This window comes from Mus caroli, unplaced genomic scaffold (assembly GCF_978045245.1).
Source record: "Mus caroli unplaced genomic scaffold, Mus_caroli_1 scaffold_7, whole genome shotgun sequence".
NCBI lineage: Eukaryota > Metazoa > Chordata > Mammalia > Rodentia > Muridae > Mus > Mus caroli.
In genome coordinates this window covers 106609266-106630278 of record NW_028227262.1, presented here as the reverse complement: position 1 = coordinate 106630278, position 21013 = coordinate 106609266, and the positions used below count along the sequence as shown (strand labels likewise).

General features: G+C 39.5%; 2 protein-coding genes and 1 pseudogene across 2 annotated transcripts; 2 read left to right on the top strand and 1 right to left on the bottom strand.

The window, feature by feature from the left end:
• Window positions 1–5297: 5297 nt before the first annotated feature.
• On the top strand, window positions 5298–6251 carry LOC110296896 (olfactory receptor-like protein OLF3). Its single transcript, XM_021165698.1, has one exon. The coding sequence runs from the start codon at window positions 5298–5300 to the stop codon at window positions 6249–6251; it is 954 nt and encodes a 317-aa protein (XP_021021357.1).
• A 6460-nt stretch (window positions 6252–12711) lies between these two features.
• Window positions 12712–12832, bottom strand: LOC115031434 (small nucleolar RNA SNORA17; annotated as a pseudogene).
• Window positions 12833–16545: 3713 nt separating this feature from the next.
• On the top strand, window positions 16546–17490 carry LOC110295588 (olfactory receptor-like protein OLF3). The gene has a single exon (XM_021164068.1). The coding sequence runs from the start codon at window positions 16546–16548 to the stop codon at window positions 17488–17490; it is 945 nt and encodes a 314-aa protein (XP_021019727.1).
• Window positions 17491–21013: the final 3523 nt, after the last annotated feature.

Below are 21013 nucleotides of genomic sequence, written 5' to 3'. Positions count from 1 at the left end.
TGACTGTGTACATATGATAACCTTTTACTTTTTCTCAAAGGAAGTACTTCAAAATATAGGAAGATTAAATTGATTAACAAAATCATAAAACCTGAGAATATAAGCTGGGTTTATATTAAAGGCTTATTGACTGTCTTGTCAGGTTTAGTCCTTGAATCATCTGTAGGAAAGTGTTATATAATCAAGAACATAATACTGTGAAGAATATCCTAGACACATGGAGCAAGAGAAATAAAGAAGATTGGGATTTGCATAATGCAATCAAAACAAAACAGATCACTAAATATGAATTTCAAGACTGTGACTATTTAAAGTCTGTGTATCAATAATTAGATTCCTATTTTAGGAAAAGTTAGTGGATAAACTTGGAGATGACATAGATAATAAGACCCTCAATAAGAAAAATTAACAGTGCTTTCAGGAATAAAATCGTTTTTGATATTTCACCACACTGGGTTTCTTTGAGTCCTAATATAAGGATGATAAAAATACCCCTGCCCACAATGAATGCAGCATATGTACAGAATCCAGCTGTGCATCCACACACATGAACATGAAAGTTTCTCTGGAGGAAGAAATGGTTTCCATTGCCAAACCACCTGTGCAAAGGTAAATTTCTGCTTCATTTAGGCCAGCATGAGAGAAAAGTACCTGCAGAATGTATGCTGTGTGTTGTATTCAGGACGAATTTATTGCAGATAAGACCACAGCATATTCCAAGAAGGAGGCTAAATATGATTCAGACTCAATGGGGAAAATGATGATAATGCCCAAGTTATTTTTTCTGGAAGTAAAACTTCTTGAATTTTATCCACGTGTGTTAGGGCAGGACCACTAGAAAACTATAGGGGGTCATTTCTGTAATATGGGTGATGGGATAACCACTAAGATTCAATATTATTGATATTGGACTTCTAAAATTTGATGTAAAGTTGATCACTTATTTATAGTGACATGAATTTGGACAAAAACATTTTTCTGAAGGATGAGATTCTGGGAAATCCTTTTATATTGTGTATATCTAGTATGAGTTTCTTCTTTAATGCAACTATTGTGAGGAGAGAATGTAAGTTACTGACAAAACTATTTAATTGAATTGAAATTATTTTCCATGGTCTTAAAGGTATAAAACATTTAGCAGGACATGGTTCTGTAAGGACAATCATTGCAAAGAGAAATAGTTCCTCAGTGCCACATGCTGCCTGCCTCTTACTTGAAAGGATGAATAACGGTTGTGGAGCACTGGTTCACAGAGAAACAAGGACACCTAAACTCAGTTAAAACCTGGTGAGAAAGCAATGTGAGCCATCATGTGAAAAGTTGTATCCAGATCTGCATGTGTTGTGGTGGCTGTGTAGCATCAGCAGAGTGAATGGTTCTGCTGTTCAGATAAATTTATTTTTTTTAAATATTTTTATTAGGTATTTTCCTCATTTACAGTTCCAATTCTATCTCAAAAGTCCCCCATACCCTCCCCACCACTCCCCTACCCACCCACTCCCCCTTTTTGGCCCTGGCGTTCCCCTGTACTGGGGCATATAAAGTTTGCAAGTCCAATGGGTCTCTCCAGTGATGGCCGACTAGGCCATCTTTTGATACATATGCAGCTAGAGACACGAGCTCTAGGGGGTACTGGGTAGTTCATATTGTTGTTCCACCTATAGGGCTGCAGACCCCTTTAGCTCCTTGGTTACTTTCTCTAGCTCCTCCATTGGGGGCTCTGTGATCCATCTAATAGCTGACTGTGAGCATCCACTTCTGTGTTTACTAGGCCCTGGCATAGTCTCACAAGAGACAGCTATATCTGGGTCCTTTCAGCAAAATCTTGCTAGTGTATGCAATGGTGTCATCGTTTGGAAGCTGATTATGGGATGGATCACCGGATATGGCAGTCTCTAGATGGTCCATCCTTTCCTCACCACTCCAAACTTTGTAACTCCTTCCATGGGTGTTTTGTTCTCAATTCTAGGAAGGGACAAAGTGTCCACACTTTGGTCTTCGTTCTTCTTGAGTTTCATGCGTTTAGCAAATTGTATCTTATATCTTGGGTATCCTAAGTTTCTGGGCTAATATCCACTTACCAGTGAGTACATACTGGGTGAGTTCCTTTGTGATTGTGTTACCTCACTCAGGATGATGCCCTCCAGGTCCATCCATTTGCCTAGGAATTTCATAAATTCATTCTTTTTAACAGCTGAGTAGTACTCTATTGTGTAAATGTACCACATTTTAAGATTGGGTCATTCTTCTCATGTCTATCCTGATGGACAGTGGTCCACAGTTTCTCTAATGCATCACCCAAGATATGTAGGTGTATTAGATGAAATGTAATGAAGTAACTTACTTTTAGAAATCCTATCATTATTTGGATGTACTTTTTTCCACTCAGGCATTCTGTAGAGATGGAATAAGGTGGGCATGAATGAGAGTCACACTTGAGGAACCAACTGTTAAAATTAAATAAATTAAAATATACTACCTGAATGATACCTAACTCCATATTTTCAGATATTATATGTTAATAGCAAACATCACCAAATCACTGTTTGAGAAATTGCCATTAATCATTTATTTGATTAGGTAGGTGTTGAATTCCAAAAGCTACTGTTATTAAAAGTGGGCAGAGCAAAGGATAATTCTTCAGGGGACCCCACATTGTTCTGAATGTTCGTCTGGTGCAGAGAGGAGGTGTGAAATTAATTGACTTTTAGATAAGAGGTCAGAAGACAAACTTAAATGGGAGTCAGAATACCTAAAGCCAAATTCATCCAGATAAAAATTAATTCATCTCTAGCCTACTTGTGTGAATCTCTCTTTTTGTCTTCTTTAGGTAATATATTCTCAACAACCATAGTTCTAAGATAATAGCATTAAACTGAACAAAACCTTGTAGAATGTTGGGGATATCCATCAAGGTGTAATAGGGGTAAAACAATATTTGATTTATTAAAGTGTAGGCTAAAACTTGAAATAGCAAAGTTTTAAGGATCTATGTGTGTAATATCTTCTATTCAGATTTATCTCAATTTTTAAAAAAATAGACTAAAATTCAATCTTTGAATAAGTCACGTTGTAGCACGCAAAAATCTGAGAGAGGAATTTTAATGCTTATGTTTTGACTTTGAGAGCTTAGGTTGAGACATTAGGGTCCTGGTTTTTGTTATGACCAATAATTGCTTAATAATGTTTGAAACACATGGAACTGCTTTTTCCTAGGATGAAACACTGGCATCATTTTAGCTGAGAAAACTGATCTTTGCTGGGAATACCTCATCTTCTACTCTTTGTGCAATTTTATTGTTTGCTAACTAAAGCTCTATTTTCTCCTTGGACCCAATGTGTTGCATTCCATGAATACAATGTAACACATATGTTTGTTGTATACCATCTTCTACTGGGTCCTCTGCAGTATAAATATTCTGTTTAGCATTTAGACATTTCACAACAAAAAACAATCTTAATACTAGTCATTTAACATAGCAAAAATGTGTACATCTAAAAAGTAGCCTTAATTATTAATGTACTTCATTGTAAAACATAGTATTGATAATAATTGGTATAATTAGTAAAATAGAAGTAATAGAAATGTGTTGGCTTGCACACTATGTGACAGGTTTGGGTTTTTTGTTGTTTGTTTGTTTGCTTGTTTTGGTTTTTTTTGTTTGTTTGTCTTTTCAAGCCAGGGTTTCTCTGTATATCCCTGGCTGTTCTGGAATTCACTTTGTAGACCAGGCTGGCCTCGAACTCAGAAATCTGCCTGCCTCTGCCTCCCAAGTGCTGGGATTAAAGGCATGTGCCACTCCCCGGCATGACGGTTTTTCATATTAAAGCTAATTGAAGACAACAAACTATGGTAGACAAATCTCATAGATGTTGCAGAATTGTACAAGGGGAGAACGTGCAACTCTCAGACTAAGATGTGAACTGGGCATTTCTGGAGCCATTTGCTTAGTTTGTTCTTTATCAGGGAAGTGTGGTAACTCTCATCCTTTATGCTTTAGAAATTGTGAAGGTCCTCTGCTTCACTTGATTTCTTTCATCTGATCTTCCATTGATTTTTTTCATCATTTCATACACTCGTGAAGCTGTGGCTTTGGTGACCAAGAAGATATGGAGAAGAAATAACATGTCTGTCTTAGAAGACTTTTTGAGACATCTGTTTCTGTTCAATGTTTACAATTGGGATTATGTCTTATTCATTTTACTGAATAAATCCCTTACATAACACAAGATATCTGAAGGGAAATTACACTCCAGTGGACATCTGTAAGATTTCCTACCTTACTCTATTGAATACTGATGGTAGATCCTTAAACATCTGCTTTCCTTCTGTTACTTTGATCTAGATGGCTAAGCTTCCATATCCCTGTTGCTTTCTTTTCAACTGACACCCAGAGAAGAGGTCCTTAACCACACTAAGGTAAAAGAGAAAACCACCAAGAGCAATGGAATAAGGGTACCATTAGGGCACTCTTGTTTAGACCACCACCAACAGAAGACACTACAGCCTATCAAGAAGACCAAAGGTTTCTTTTAAAGGCTGTCAAAGTATTTGTCTATTTTGTGGAAAATATAGGACGGAAATCACATTTAATTTTTTAGGTACCGCAAGATGAGAATTAGGTCGTTATAAGTGCACACAGTATCGTACTAATATTACAGCAATGTTACCCAAGTATTTCCCATGCCTAATGTACTTGAAAATTATAGAATGTGAGCCTGTTTGTGTGTGAGAGCTTACCATGACATGTAAATGAGATGCCTGCCAAAGAAAATTTAGATTTAAAACTATGCCTTTTTATTCTAGATCTTGTCACAAACCCCTAAATCTTCAGAATAATTTAATTTGTTTTGTAATTGAGTTTTTAATTTCATTAAAATTAAGATAGGTAACATATTTTAGGCAGTTTTAAGATTTTAGGTCTCTACATTATCTATCATTTTACATACCAAAGCCAATTACTATGTTCTTTTTCCATCCCCAAGAGGAGATGGGTTAAAAAAAATAGCGCTTAAAACTGTATTGTCTCACATCCAGGCTACAACTATTCCTCTAAGACACTATCTTTCAAGGGATATAACTATATGCCATAAGACACTGTCCATAAGATACTGGAGTGTTTCTCTGAAGCAATTGATAAAAGCATGCTACTGTAGTCTCATGAATAAGCTGCAAATGGATAAAGTTGCAGATAGGTCACATATGCTGTGTAAATTTACTTGAAACTCTATAGTTGCTTGATTGCTTATGCTTTCCACCTACTTTCTGTGCAGATTAATAATCATTACATTTTTTAATGGAACAAGACAACCAGACATGGGTGCATGAATTCATCCTTCTTGGCCTTTCCAGTGACTGGGACACTCAAGTCTCCCTCTTCGTCCTGTTCTTGCTGATGTACCTGGTGACAGTATTGGGGAACTTCCTCATCATTGCTCTGATCAGACTGGACAGCAGACTCCACACTCCCATGTATTTCTTTCTCACCAACCTGTCCCTGGTGGATGCATCTTATGCCACAAGCATAGTCCCCCAGCTGCTGGCTCATTTTCTTGCCACACACAAAGCAATCCCATTTCTGAGCTGTGCAGCCCAGTTATTTTTTTCCCTGGGCTTGGGTGGGATTGAGTTCCTACTGCTGGCAGTGATGGCCTATGACCGCTATGTGGCAGTGTGTGATCCTCTGAGGTATTCAGTCATCATGCATGCAGGGCTCTGCACAAGGCTGGTCATCACATCGTGGGTCAGTGGCTCCATCAATTCTCTTGTGCACACTGCCATCACCTTCCAGCTGCCCATGTGCACAAATAAGTATATTGATCACATTTCCTGTGAAATTCTAGCTGTGGTCCGATTGGCCTGTGTGGACATTTCATCCAACGAGATTGTGATCATGGTTTCTAGCATTGTCTTGCTTATGACACCTTTCTTTCTGGTTCTTTTGTCCTACATTCAAATCATCTCCACCATTCTGAAAATCCAGTCCACAGAGGGAAGGAGGAAGGCCTTCCACACCTGTGCCTCCCACCTCACTGTGGTAACATTATGCTATGGTACCACCATTTTTACCTACATCCAGCCCCACTCCAGCCCCTCAGTCCTTCAAGAGAAGTTGATTTCCCTTTTTTATGCTGTATTGATGCCCATGCTGAACCCCATGATTTATAGTCTAAGGAATAAGGAGGTGAAAGGGGCTTGGCAGAAACTATTAGGAAAATTCTCTGTGTTCACATCAAAACTGACAAGTTGATGACTCCTGAATATTGATGAGAAGATGGCTTTTCTTCTTTGTTCTCCTCCTAACTCAGTTAGAACAGGTATTTCCATGGCAACAGGGAAGGTGCCGGAAGAACGTGTGTTTACGGTGTTATGCAGGAGTCTGAATGGTGGGTGTGTGACGTGGGTGTATTTTTATGTCACAGGAATGTATTCAGCGGAAATTCAGCACCGCTGTCATTATTACTCAAACCCACTCTTGTGGTTCTGGTGCATCATCAACCCTAATTTTTTTACTTCATGATATTTCAAAAGCTATACTCATTTAAATTCAATTTGTCCTTTCAGTTTTGAGTTTCGACAGCTTCCTGAGCTAGCAGTGCGTGGTATGATACTCTAAGAGGGCTGGAGTACAGGTGCATGATTAATACCCAGTAAACTTTTACAAGATCACCTCCTGTGTACTATAAGGGTAATCTTAGATGTCCCCTATGCTACATATATTAGATGCATTATTTCCTTATGATATTTCTAACCTTTGATGAATCCTAAGGAAGTGGATAAGAATGTGAATGTGTAATTAATGCACAATGAACATTTTATTGTTGTTTTATGTACACTCTTATTATTAACTTTTACTTATTATTAAATGTTATTAAAATTAACATTTTAAAATCCTATACTGAAAAGCTACTTATTTGTACTTTGGGAAAACTTGTGGTGCAACACTGGTAATCAAATAGTAGTTCTGTGAGGAGTCAAATCCATTTCACAGTTGACGCTTTTCTCTCAGTGATACACCGTGAATGTAGCCTCTTCTAGCACATTTTTGATGCACAATATTCTGATGTAGCAATATGAGAATATTGCTATCCAAGCAAATTCAGTATTTTTGTATATAAGATCTAGCATAATGTGCATTCTGAGGGAACTGGGTAGAGAAACATCAACTAAAATCTTTCCTAAGATCTAGTCACAAACTATTTATACACAGTAGCATTAAAAACAGTGAAAAAGCCATCATATTTTTATGAACCATACATGAACAGTTTGATAGAAAAATTATTGTGCATGAATGGAGTCTCATCAAAAGCATTAGAACAATCTAATTTCAGAAAACAATTCATGTTTTGAGTAACTGGAAAGCAATTAAACAAAGGAGAAACAACAAACTGACTAGGAAAAGCATCAAAGCCATCAAACCTGACCTTATTAAAATATTCTTTGAATGTGACCATAAAAATAGTGACTTTAATATGGATTTTAAGAAAGCAGAAGAGTTGCTGTGTAGTACAGAAAGTGCCCCAGGCTCCACTTAATATCTTTGTGCAATCTCATCTTGAGAGCAGGTGATTAAGATTATTTATTCTCTGTAATTTTAGTGGATTGGGGTATTCTCGACACACATTTTGCCTTTGACATAAACATCTGTATGTTAAAAGAGAGGAAGGAAATGACTGAACAGGGTATAAGGAAGGAGAAGGGGGAGAGAAAATAGAAGTGAGTCTTCTCATTTCAAGAAATTACAGAGCAGGACCTTCTTTCCCCACCTTTGTGCCTTCATCAGCTCAGATAACTGAGATTTTTTTTCCATTGAATATGTCACAGAATCTCTGGCTTTAAAATTTGAGGGTTTGGGGGCTTCAGAGATGGTTCAGCTCTTAAAAGCATTTACTTCATTTGCAGAGGACCTGGGTTCAATTCCCTTAAACCACAAAGCAGGTCACAACTGTCTATATTTCCAGTTCTAGAGGATCTTTTGCACTCTTCCAGCCTTTATGGAGGTACATATACATTCACACCAGCAAAACAGTAATACACAAAAATGTCTGAAAATCCAAATATATTTTAAAAAAACTATAAGTGATCAATGACTACCCAGTCCTTAGACTGGCATTTATAGTTTACCTTAAAGTTGGTCTAATCCTAAAATTTTGTTACAGTAATGCATGTAACTGTTGTGAATGCCTCTATGATAAATAGCAGTGAGGCATTCTCATGTGTTGGTGCCAGTGGATGGTTGATAATTTACTGTCATTCACAAGACAGAGGTATGGCAATCAAAACTACAGCAGCTCACTGTAAAGAATCAAAACTCAGGAACATAGATAGTTCAGGGAAGATTAAACAGGTGCTTACAAGAATCATGGGCAAGATTGCAAATAAGAAGAATAAGTTAACAAACAACTTGATCAGGAAGCAGTAAGTGGAGATTTTCTCATGAATGCTCATGCTGCTTGTATAGAAGAACCAGGAGAAACCCCTAAATGTTTAGAACCTCTGTGCTGAAGATTGCAAATACGGGATAGCATTCTGATCTCAGAATAAACCTTGAGGAGCATGAATGGCAGGGAGCAAGGCAGAAGTATGATAAGAAAGTCTGAAGCTAAGAGACTCTCCACAACTCCCACCCTTACTTCCACCTCGGCCATAGCATGGAGGAGCTACGTGGGATCACAAGAAGTTTGTGGCAGAAGTCACTTTGATACTCTGTCTGACCTGCAAGAGGAGCACACAGTGGGCAGGCCCTCCATATTCCTTAAAGCCCCAGGCATGGGAATTTTACAAAGACAACTGACCTCCAAAGCACTAGAGCATTTTGAATAGGTGTAGCCCCCATATATTCACATGTTTCAATGATTGGCCATAGGAAGTGGCGCTGTTAAAAGGTGTGGCCTTGTTAGAGGAAGTGTGTCATTGTGGAGGTGGTCTTTGAGGTCTTATATGCTCAAGCTATACCCAGTATGCTACACAGTCTTCTTCTGCTGCCTACAGATCAAAATGTACATCTCACTGATCCTTCTGAAGCAATATGTCTGCCTGCATGCTGCCATTCTTGCTGCCATGATGATAATGGACTGAATATCTGAAACTGTAAATCAGTCCCAATTAAATATTTTTTATAAGAATTGCTGTGGTCTTGGTGTCTTTCCATGAGACACATAATAAACCCCTGACATTTATTAAAATGGAAAGAGGAAGAAATGATAGAATCATTTATGTTAGGGAATTTAAGTGGTGTGTGTGTGTGTGTGTGTGTGTGTGTGTGTGTGTAGACACACTAGACATATCTGGGAAGTTAGACTCACATTTGATTTAATGCCTCAATCATTTTGGTCTATAGACAACTCCTTGCTGAGCTGACTTTTTTATTCTCATGGATGATAGAGTAAAAACTATAAACTGAAATAAACTTTTTCCTCCACAAGTTGCTTTTTGTTATAGTTTTACCACAGCAATAGAAACCACTAAAACAATATGTAAGAATTTTTCATCATAGACCACTTCAGACCTGGTAAGTTCTTTCATGATTTCTCCTAAATATATAAGGAAGAAGTGAAAGCAGGCATCATAAAAAATATTTTCTGTACATGTATTTAATATACAAAGACAAAAATACATTCTATATATTGGAAGGTATAATTTAAAGCAATCTTTAAAAAGTTTGAGATATGTAAAAAAAAGTCTAGTAAACTATAGTGCATCCATATACAAAATTAAATACTGACAGATATTAAAGGAAAAGAAGAATGTGTCTAGCATTCTCAACTAGATGAAGTGAGAAATGAAGACAGGGAGAAGAGCAAAGAACAGGGGAGAGGATGGGAGGAGTGGAGAAAAGGGGAGGGGAAAGAAAGAGACCAAGGGGCCTCTTTCCCCAGTGATGGCCGACTAGGCCATCTTCTGCTCCATATGCAGCTACAGATACGAGCTGTGGGGATACTGGTTAGTTCATATTGTTGTTCCATCTATAGGGTTGCAAACCCCTTCAGCTCCTTGGGTACTTTCGCTAGCTCCTCCATTGGGAGCCCTGTGTTCCAATTAAACTGAAACTCACACACAAAAAAATCTGAAAACATGTAGTCGGGTTGAAGGATTGATGCTCTGAGAAAGGCAGGTTTATTTTAAGCTACAGTAATAAAGGCAACATTGTTTCCCATAGCAATAAATAACCAAATTGTCAGGGGAAAAGGTTGAGAAACAAACTCTGTACATTCAATCTCAAAAGTGCATTAGGTCTAATTGTTATCCACACTACCAAAAATAAATATAGGCTGCATATAAATCAAACTTTCAAAAGTAGATGTAGATTAGTTATCTAATTATGAACTGTAAAACAGTCAAACTCCAAAAGGGTCACATTGAAGGTCAACTTCATGGAGGTAGATAAAGATATCTAAGAGAGAATGCAAAAGTCAGTTGCTAGGTGGAAGGAGTGATGCACAGCACTGCACAAAAGTTAAGAGCACCGTTTGATCAAAGACACACATAGGCTATGCAAAGAAAGTCAGAGTGTAGGAGAAAAAGGTTTTCTTCGTAAAGCGACAACACTGTTTGAGCTACAAAAAATAACTAAATTCAGGAAGAGAGAGGAGAGAGAGCACCAATATAAAATGTGTGGAAATATCAAACATATATTCCAGAAAATGGAATCCCCAAAGGACAAATATGTACTAGAAAACATGCAAGTCATTTGTGTGCGAGAAAGACATGACATATCACAATATAACCACACTGTGGCTCGATCAGAGTAACTAAAATGTAAAGGAGTGGAAATGACAATACCAAAGAAAGCCTGAAGTGAAAGAAGTCCTTATACATAATTGATGAGGATTTGACTAGCAAAATTATGTTTTGAAAAAAAAATGGCAAAAGTAGTCAAGGTTACACATGCACTTAAGAGGCAATGCAGCAATTCTTTTTAACTTTATTGGTCCTTTGCAAATTTCACATCATGCACCCCAATCCCATTCATGTCCCCCCTTTTACACTTCCCCCACCCTTGCAACTTCCCCCTCAACAGAATAAAAAAACCCTCTTATTGTGGAAGCTTTAGTGTGTCAAATCATGTCCCATAGTATGTCCTTTAGCCCACACTTCTTTTCTTGTAAATGTTCATTGCAATGACTCGTTGGTCTGGTACGAGGCCTCTGGCTTGTGCTACTCTATTGATACTGATACCTCACTGGGACTCTTCCCTGTATCCTGTTGTTGTGCAGAGTCATGGTGATCTTTTAGTTCTGGATCTGTAGGACTGGTCCTTTTATGCATCCAAGCAGTTTATCAATGGAGTAGATGTTGGAGTGGGCCAATTCAAAGCCCTGAATATGGGTCTGAGAGGTATCTGAGCTGGTCAGGGCACAAACTTTCACATTCTCATGCCTTTGGGCCAGCTCAGCAGGAACCCTTACTACCAGGGCCAGCTTTACCTCCTGCATGCTTTAGGTGGTGAGGGGGGAGTGGGGAGAAGGAGGAGGGCATCTCTCCCTTGTTCATGCCATTACACTGGTGGTGAGTGATAGGGCCAGGTCTTTCCCGCTCATATCCTTGAGGCCAGCACACCTTCAACTCCAGCAATGTGTGGGCCACTCTCCCCAGTACAGCAGTGTCTAAAGGTGTGAGCGCCCGTCTCGCCAGCAAGAACGACGCCACAATAGGATCCTTCTGCACACGTTTATTGGGAGAGCATTGATTGCATAGGTGAAAGACCCTGAGCCCAGAAATGGTGCTGCTTATATAGGCCTAGGAGTGACGTGTCCATACCTGATTGGTTATGCTACCAGTACCTCATTAATATGCATTGGACCAGGCAGTGACTTGGCAAAAACCTCTTATGCACTTGTGCACATTGGTTGTTTACCCATAATCATGGGCAGTGGCCAGTGGTAGCCAGCGCCACTCTGCAACGGCACATGTGGCTTCCCACATAAAGGGAAGGTCAGCTCTTCTGCTTTCATGCCCTCCAGGACCAGCACTCCTCCAATGCCAAGGTGAGGGTAGGGCCAGTTTTGCACAGCCCTCAGACTTCAGCATGTTCCTGGGAGATTACCTTGACCAGTGATGTCTTCCATGGACTTTGGTGGCAACAAACCCCCACTTCAGAGCTGTGGACCCATATGTGGTTCCCAGTTGCAGCACAGGCCAGAACCCCACCATGGTCCCAAGTGGCATCACTGGGTACTCCCATTGGATTGTTTCTCATTACCCCTGAGTCTCCAGTTATGCCTCTCTTCACTGTGTCCATGTCCTTCTGTTTCTGTTTCTCTTCCATTTCTTTACCACTTACTTGTTCCTTCTAGAGCACCTGCTGTCTTTGAATGACAGGGTTCATCTCAAGAGTAGCCTCAGGGGTCCTATGTCCTGCTCGTACATTATGTTGCTGGGCAGTGGTCATCTTGGCAATGGTCCTCCCTTCCAGGCCTGCACAGCACCCGGCTGATGGTTGTCTCAGGCTAGCTTTATGTCCAGACTCCATGACACTGGTCTGGTGGCTATCTAGAACTCAGTTCTCACTCCATCCTCCCAAGTGGCCCCATGTGGGGTTCATCTATCTTGAACTTACCTGGGACCCTCAGTCCCAGGCAGGACTTTTCTAGTTTCAGGCTTGCTCCTGGTCCTGGGAACCATCAGGGCCTGCTCAGAACCAGGTTAGCTCTCTGTCCAAGCCCCCTGGTGCAGGACTGATAGTTATCTCGGGCTTGCTGTTTTCAGGGAATGTTAGGCTACTTATCATTCAGTTGTTCATATGTCAGATACCAGCTTAGACATATTCCTCTCCTCTCTGTTGCCTACTGATGCACATGTGACATAGCAGCCACATCTATTTTAATTCTTTTTTTTTAAATTTAAGGTTTGTTTTTAATATTTATTTTATTTTTATATTTATGAGTGTTTGCTTGTTTGTATCTATCCATGTGTATCATGTGCACACAGTACCTATTGAGGTCAATAGGAGAATTAGGTAGCCTCGGACTGAAGTTACATAGATAGCTGTCAGCTGCCACGTATGTGCTGGGAAGTAAACCCAGATCTTCTGAAAGAGAAGTCAGTGCATTTAACCACTGGGCCACTAGGCCATCTCTCTATTTCCCATGTAGTTATTTTAATACTATATGATTAAAATGGGGAAATATATAGGAAAAATTCTCTCTCCTTTCTTTCCTTTCTCTCCTACCTCTCTTTCCCTCTCCCTTGCTCTCTCCCTCTCTCTGCCTCTCTCTCTGTCTGTCTCTGTCTATCTCTCTGTCTCTCTGACTCTCTGTTTCTGTTTCTGTTTCTGTTTCTCTCTCTCTCTCTCTCTCTCTCTCTCTCTCTCTCTCTCTCTCTCTCTGTGTGTGTGTGTGTGTGTGTGTGTGTGTGTATTTCTGTGTGCCTGTCTTTATTTCAGCATTGATTTTTAGAGTGAGTAGTAAATTTCTGGAGTACTTGTAGAACACAAAGGTAGACTTCTAGATCTATAAGGAAAATAACTCCATAGTATATGTTTTAAAAGAAGTCCTTCAGTAATAGCTCGAAAGGGTTAAAGATCCCTCAAAATGTTTTCATTGGTTAAGAAGAAAATATTGGGAAGAACTGAATTGTCATGGTACAGGACACATTGCCTGAATGTGTCTTGCATGATTGGACATACTGGGTTAAACATTCTAATCACAAGGATGTTAACTCATTACTTAAAGGATGGGCCAGCAGCAAAATTCCTCAAGGGCACCTTTAACAAAAATCAGAGGGATGCCTCCAGGGGGAAATGGGACTTTAGATTCTCTTCTTATGTTCCCATTTAGTGAAGCCTAAATTACTATTTGCAAGTCTAAAGTGTAGATGAGATTTCAAGGACCAGAATGATTTTAAAGAAATTCCCAAGTAGAGGGACAAAGTTGAGTGGCTTGTTTTTTGTTTTTTTTTTTTTGTTTTTTTTTTTTTTGTTTTTGACAGAGAAAAATGAAGAACAAAAGTAACAGAAGCCTCATAATTGGCCTATAGAGATTTTATCTCTGAGGAGGAAAGTTCCTTCTTCCAAATCCCACATCCCAGCAGCCCTCATCTGCACTTGGACAATGCCAGACTCCTTCTCGGAGATGAGTGAGTATAGATGGGATCAGTGGCATAAAGCTAGGGTCTCCGTACCACACTGCCAAAGCCGGGGCCTCCATACCACACAGCCTCTCTTCGCTTGCTGAAAGCCTCTGACAGGTGGGCTGAAACTGGTTACTAAAGAGCTACAGGTCAAGTTCTGATATCCTACTCCAGGAAGAAAACATATTTGTGTACCCAAACTGAGAAACAAGTCCTCTCAGATGTGTCTGAGACCTCCAGGCATACGACTTTGAACATTTACACAGGAAGTAGTAGGACCCTTCTGTCTTAGGATGTGTTGGGATCTGCCAAAAGGGAGCACAGGTTCAAGCCTGTTCTGCTTTATTTGTGGAAAAGAGGAATAGCTTTGGAGGAAAGAAAGATGGGTTTTCATTCCTCCTAGTACGTCCTTAGCTAAGAACAGAGGGGTGATAGTATAACTCACTGTAACAGTGCCTGAGGACTTGTGGTGAAGGGTTCCAGCAAAGGTTTGAGACACCTCAGTGTTCTACAGTGATTCTAGAGGCAGCTTCATCTGAAGAGTGGACTCTATGTTTGGTATTTGTAGTGACAGAGCATATCCACTTAGGCAAGCAGGTAAGCAAGAGAGAGAGACAAGTGTGCATGTGTTTCACATTTCCTTCTGGAAAGGTCGAGTAAAACGAGATATTGAAAAGGTTTTGCTCAGTTCATGAAGCTTTTGAAAACAACTTGTGTGTTTAATGAAGTATAAACACAATGTTACAAGTCCTCCTAAGGGCATTTCTAAACACAGGATCCTTAAGGCTTCGGAAATACATCATCAAGATTAGAAGTTTGGGTCTGTATTAGGCCAGTTACATTGTTATCTTCTGGCTGCCTCGGTTATAGTCAAAAGAGGACAGGAAAAGCTTGAGAGAAGACAGATTTCTGAGGCACTGGAACACCTGCTGGTTTTAGAAGAAAATGAGAGCAATGGAGCTGGGTGTCCTGGAGAATGCCCACAATCATCCCTGGTTATACAGAGATTACACAAAAGGAAGTTTGAGTCTATCCTGGGATGTGTGTGTGTGTGTGTGTGTGTGTGTGTGTGTGTGTGCACACGCACACACGCGCGTGTCATGCGCACTCGTGCACATGTGTGATTGTATATAATATATATGTACACATTAGTGAGTGTGTGTGTGTGTTATCTGTTTGCCACTTATAATAAGGTAATGCCACAGAATATAAAAATCCTACTGTATTCCAACTGTGCTCATGACAGTTGGTGAGCTGACCTGCAGATAAATAAGTTTGAGAAATTTAACTTAGAAGCAGACAAAATGCCCATGAGTTTTTGCATATGAACCCTTTATCCGTGAATAAATTAAGCCTGACTAAGCATTACTGTGTAATAGCTATATATAACTACTAGTGAGAGAGAGAGAGAGAGAGAGAGAGAGACAGAGACAGAGACAGAGAGAGACAGAGAGAGACAGAGACAGAGACAGAGAGACAGAGAGATAGAGACAGAGGCAGAGAGAGACAGAGAGAGACAGAGAGAGACAGAGACAGAGAGACAGAGAGACAGAGACAGAGACAGAGACAGAGAGAGAGAGAGACAGAGACAGAGACAAAGACAGAGACAGAGAGAAAAGGGATGAAGAGAGAGTGAAAGAAGAAAGGGAGGGTTACGAGGCAGATATAATCAACAGTTATATCAATAAGATAATTCCGTTGAGTTATTGTCCATCTCTTCCTAGTTAGCCTCTGAGCCCTGCCTCTTAGTGAGGAAACATAAACACAGTCAGGGAGAAAACACTGCCAGATTTCCTTGGTCTCATAGTTGTAGATAATATCTGTGGTAGGTATTGGTTATTATGCTTAGGAGAGAATCTAGCTCATGCATCTTTGAATTTGACTTGTGTCTTCACAGATAGAGTGAAGACCCCTTCTTTGCTACTTTTTGGGAAGAAGAACATAAAACTGGGGATCACTCCTTCCTGTATTCTAAGCTGCAGAGACAATCATGCGAAAATTTTAAAGATGAAACATGGTCACATAGGTTTTACTTTTAAAACTTTACAGACTCTGAAATGGAGTTTTTGACATTTCCTTGAAACTCAAAAATCTATTTGCACTTTCTATTTTCTAAATTGAAACTCAAAGTCCCTGAATAGACAAAAAGAAAAATTGAACATGACATATTTATAGCTGGAGAATTCAGTGATGAGAAGGTAAATTAATAGAAGAGTGTTCATAACTGTTATGTTATTCCACTGTGGGTTCTGGAATACCAATAAGGGGGAACTAAGCATCCAACTTAATCACAAACTCTGTGGCTAAAAATTAGATGTAAAGAAAAGAGTGAAGCTTAGTGGTCACACCTTTTAATTTAGACATCCAAACATTTTAATAAATGCTTCACTTAAGGGAGGCTCTCAGAAGAGTTTTGGTGCTGACCAATAGTTTATTTATTGATATATAACTTGGGCTTGGTTCTCAGGAAGCAAATGGGCAAGGAAAATCAGACATGGGTGAGTGAATTCTTGTTGCTGGGGTTGTCAAGTGACTGGGGGACTCAGGTCTCCTTGTTTGTACTGTTCCTGGCCATGTACTTGCTGACTGTCCTGGGGAACGTACTCATCATCCTCCTCATCACGCTGGACAGCAAGCTCCATACACCCATGTACTTCTTCCTCAGCATCCTGTCATTTGTCGACATCTGCTACACCAACAGCACTGTCCCCCAGATGCTCGTCCACTTTCTGTCAGCCAGGAAGTCCATCCCGTTTCACAGTTGTGTGATGCAGCTGTATATCTCTCTAGCAATGGGCAGCACAGAGTTCTTCCTGCTAGGTGCCATGGCCTATGACCGCTACGTGGCAGTGTGCTACCCTCTGCACTACATGGTCATCATGCATGGAGGGCTGTGCCTGGGGCTGGCTTCTGCCTGTCTGAGTGCTGGTCTCACAAATTCACTAATGCAGACACTCATGATCTTCCACTTACCCTTCTGTCGTAAGGTCATCAATCATTTCGCCTGTGAGATGTTGGCTGTGCTGAGGCTGAGTTGTGTGGACATCTCCCTCAACAAGGTCATGGTAGCCATCTCAGGATTTCTGGTGATCATGCTTCCTTGTATTCTGGTGCTGTTTTCCTATGCTCACATTGTTGCTGCCATTCTACGCATTCGCTCTTCCCAAGGACGACGCAAAGCCTTTGGGACCTGTGCCTCCCATCTCACAGTGGTTTCTATGTGTTTTGGAACAGCCATCTTTACATACATGAGGCCTGTGGGCAGATCCTCAGCAGGACAGGAGAAGATGGTTGCTCTCTTCTATGCTGTTGTGACTCCAATGCTCAATCCACTCATCTACAGCTTGAGGAACAATGATGTGATTGGGGCTTTGAAAAGAACTTTGGAGAAACTTAAGGAAAAAAATAGACAAAAATAATTCCTTTTTCTAACAGTCCAAAAGAAAAACCCCACCCACATTTTAAATAAATAGGAGTAAATAGATAGGCACTTTCTTCTTAAATTTTCTGCCAAGATGGAGTATATTTTTACAACTGGTTATAGTTTTAACTATGCACTGAAAACTAAATCCCAAAATCAGAAGCAAACAAAATCCTTCATGGTTGGTATAGACCAAGTAGATTGTAAGCTTTTTGGACAAAGGGATATGTAGATTTTACCACATGTGTTTCCTGAACATTAGAAATGATATTCATCATTTATCACTTTTTTTAATATTTTAGTTGTATTTTCTGAACATATGTGAAGGGAATTCTTGTTCAGTTTTAGGGTATTAAAAAATAAGTTGTTTATTAAGACTTACGTAGAAAGTTAACATGACTTTCTCCCTAAGACTTCGGTACTTTAAATAAATTATGACATTCTAAGATTTATATTTGTAGTATTTCAGCTTCCTGGGGACCTCAAGAGTCATGCTGACTTGAAAGCGTATAGCACTTAACAGGCACCTACACATATGACCTGAGTTCCTAGGCAATACTATCACCAGGGCCGTGCATCCACTCAGAATTAACCTTGTCAGCTCTCCTTATAGTTCTTATATTTATAATTCTATTAACAAATAGTCATATATTGATAAATAAAAAAAGAGAGTTATCATGAAGTCCCTTAACAAAGAAGTTAATAGAAACTGGGGGTAGGCTGGGAGAGAGATAGTCAGTTTTCTCTAAGAATACAGCCCCTGGTAAGTAAACCGTTCTCCAGTGGAAGGTCACACATCTGAGAATAAACAGGCAGCACAAATTGGACTTGATGAGTATGATAAAAATAAAAGACAGCATGAAGTTGGGTTAGTAAGAGAGAGGGTCTTGATCTGGCAAGAGTTAGCGGAGGGGTGGATATGATTGTACGCAATTCTCAAACACATTGTAAACAATTCTCAGCAAACTAATAAAAATAATGTTTCAGGTGCATAGTTAATAGTTAAGATGCCTCAGTTCTAGAGACGTTTTCCTTTATGAAAGATCTTTGTTAATTTTTAGGAATTAACAAATGCTTTCATCACATTCTTAATTTTCATTTCTTTCTTGTCATTCTAGTCAAATATTATAACTATTTAGGCCTACCCATAGATTTTCTAACATTCAAGCTCTCATTTCTGGTGATATCACTCAACTAACTAACACTGTGACATTATTCAGTAAAGCTCTTACATGAAAATTTGTTTGGGGCACACACATAGTTATTATGTTGCTTGAAACTGGATGATGCTATCCAGAATGGGACTTATGTCTACACTTTGCTTTGGTGCACAACTGTACTTTATAATATGCTCAACCTCACCAATAATAGGCATTGTTAGAACTTAAAAATATTATTACTAGTTGCTCCTCTCTCCTGGAAGTTTTCATGGCACCTCCTAACATTAGGAGACCCTGTCCTCAGGGAGGAGACATTTGAGTCAGTTCTAGCTGGATGTTTAGTGTGTGGTGCCTTCAGCAATAACTCTTTTTTTGTTTTGTTTTGTTTTGTTTTGTTTTGTTGAGACAGGGTTTCTCTGTGTAGCCCTGGCTGTCCTGGAACTCACTCTGTAGACCAGGCTGGCCTCGAACTCAGAAATCCGCCTGCCTCTGCCTCCCGAATGCTGAGATTAAAGGTGTGTGCCACCATGCCCAGCTTCAGCAATAGCTTTTATCTTCAGGTTCTGGAGGAAACCAAATGCAATAGCAATAATAGTTTTGGAGTCTCTGTCTTTCCCCTGACCAACCACTTCAATGCTTGTTTCCCATCTCTTCCACAGACAAAGAGCTACACGTAGTCAATACCTGCTGAGAGAGGGAAGGCCAGTATCCTCAAGAGACAAAGGCATGCATAGGATGTCCATTATCAACTGGTCAGCCATGAACACATGCACATACTATAAAAACTAAATGGAATCAATAGATAACACACTCACACACATACACAAAAATTATATACACATATATCTATTACATACATTCAATAATAATACTTTAAGAAGATATCATGAACTTGGGAAGGATGGACATGGGATAAGGTAGAGAAGAAAGAGAAGTTATGCACATTCAATGCTTATGTGTGATGTTCTCAAAAAAAAGAAATATTCAAAACTCAACACATAGCTACTTATTTATGTGCAAGTATGAATACCTGCATGTTTGTCTGTGTACCATGTATGTGCTTTATGGCCACAGAGACCAGAAGAGGGCACTGGATCTCCTGGAACTTTGGATACAGGTGGTGTTGAGCAGCCATGTGAGAGCTGAAAACTGAACCTCAGTCTAATGTCAGAGCAGCAAATGCTCTAATCTACTGAATCATTTCTCCAAGCTTTTGTTTTGAACTTTTGTAATTCCAAAAAGCATGAAATTTTATTTTTCACTACTAGTTAAGAGTCAATTTATTACTTTCACACTCTGAAAATAGTCCGTGGTATAGAGCATGACTTTACATGCTTTAATATTTAAAGATAACTAAGAAATTGATAAACAAAGGTAATAAGGAAAACCAAGATGGTACCCTGGAATAATAAAATAAATAATGTTTTCATACTCTATCATCAGCAAACTGAAAATACTAATAAACAATTCCCATTTATAACAATAACATGAACCAAGGAACAATTCTAATAATACAGGTGTGAAACTATAGTGAGAAAACTCTAATTTCAAGAAAAACATCAAATAAGGCACAATCAAAATGGAGAAGTATTTGTTTTAGATAAAGAATAGTTAATATTATAAAAGTCAAATTTCCACAAATGTTTATTTGAATTCAAGCCAATGGCAATCCTAATGCTGCAAGTGTGTGTGTGTGTTTGTGTGTGTGTGTGTGTGTGTGTGTGTGTGTGTGAGAGAGAGAGAGAGAGAGAGAGAGAGAGAGAGAGAGAGAGAGAGAGAGAGAGAGAGAGAGAGAGAGAGAGAATGGATACGGGCAAGCATGAGGATGTGAAGATGATAGAGGACAACTCTGGGGAGCTGATTCTCTTCATCCACCTCATTTTAACAGGCTTTCTATTCATCACTCCGAATACTCCAGGCGTTCTGGTCCATGAGATTCAGTGAGATTCTCTGTTTTCCATCTCTGCGTAGAAGGGTGTGGGCTACAGTTGCAAGCTACTACATCTGCTCTTTATTGGTTCCAGGGATAAACCTTCTGTTATTAGTCTTGTATGGCAAGAACAGTTATTATCTGGGTAATCTTATTGGTCCCAGAACATATTTTTAAAGGCTATGCCAATTTAGCTGATTTTCAATTTTCTTCATTAATTCATTAACTTTACATCCCAATATCAGACTCCCACTCCTCCCAGTAACAGCTCTTATCCAATTTCTCTCTCCCCTTATCCTCTTAGAAATGGAATCCCCCAAATCTCCCCACTCAGGCACATCAAGTCCCTGAAGGACTAAGTACATCCTGTCACACGGAGACCAGACAAGTCAGCCCACTTAGGGGAGCAGGATCCACAGGCAGACAACAAA

Bases quoted from the DNA above. Each gene is read 5' to 3' on its own strand.
- LOC110296896 (XM_021165698.1), top strand. From the start codon at position 5,298: ATGGAACAAGACAACCAGACATGGGTGCATGAATTCATCCTTCTTGGC.
- LOC110295588 (XM_021164068.1), top strand. From the start codon at position 16,546: ATGGGCAAGGAAAATCAGACATGGGTGAGTGAATTCTTGTTGCTGGGG.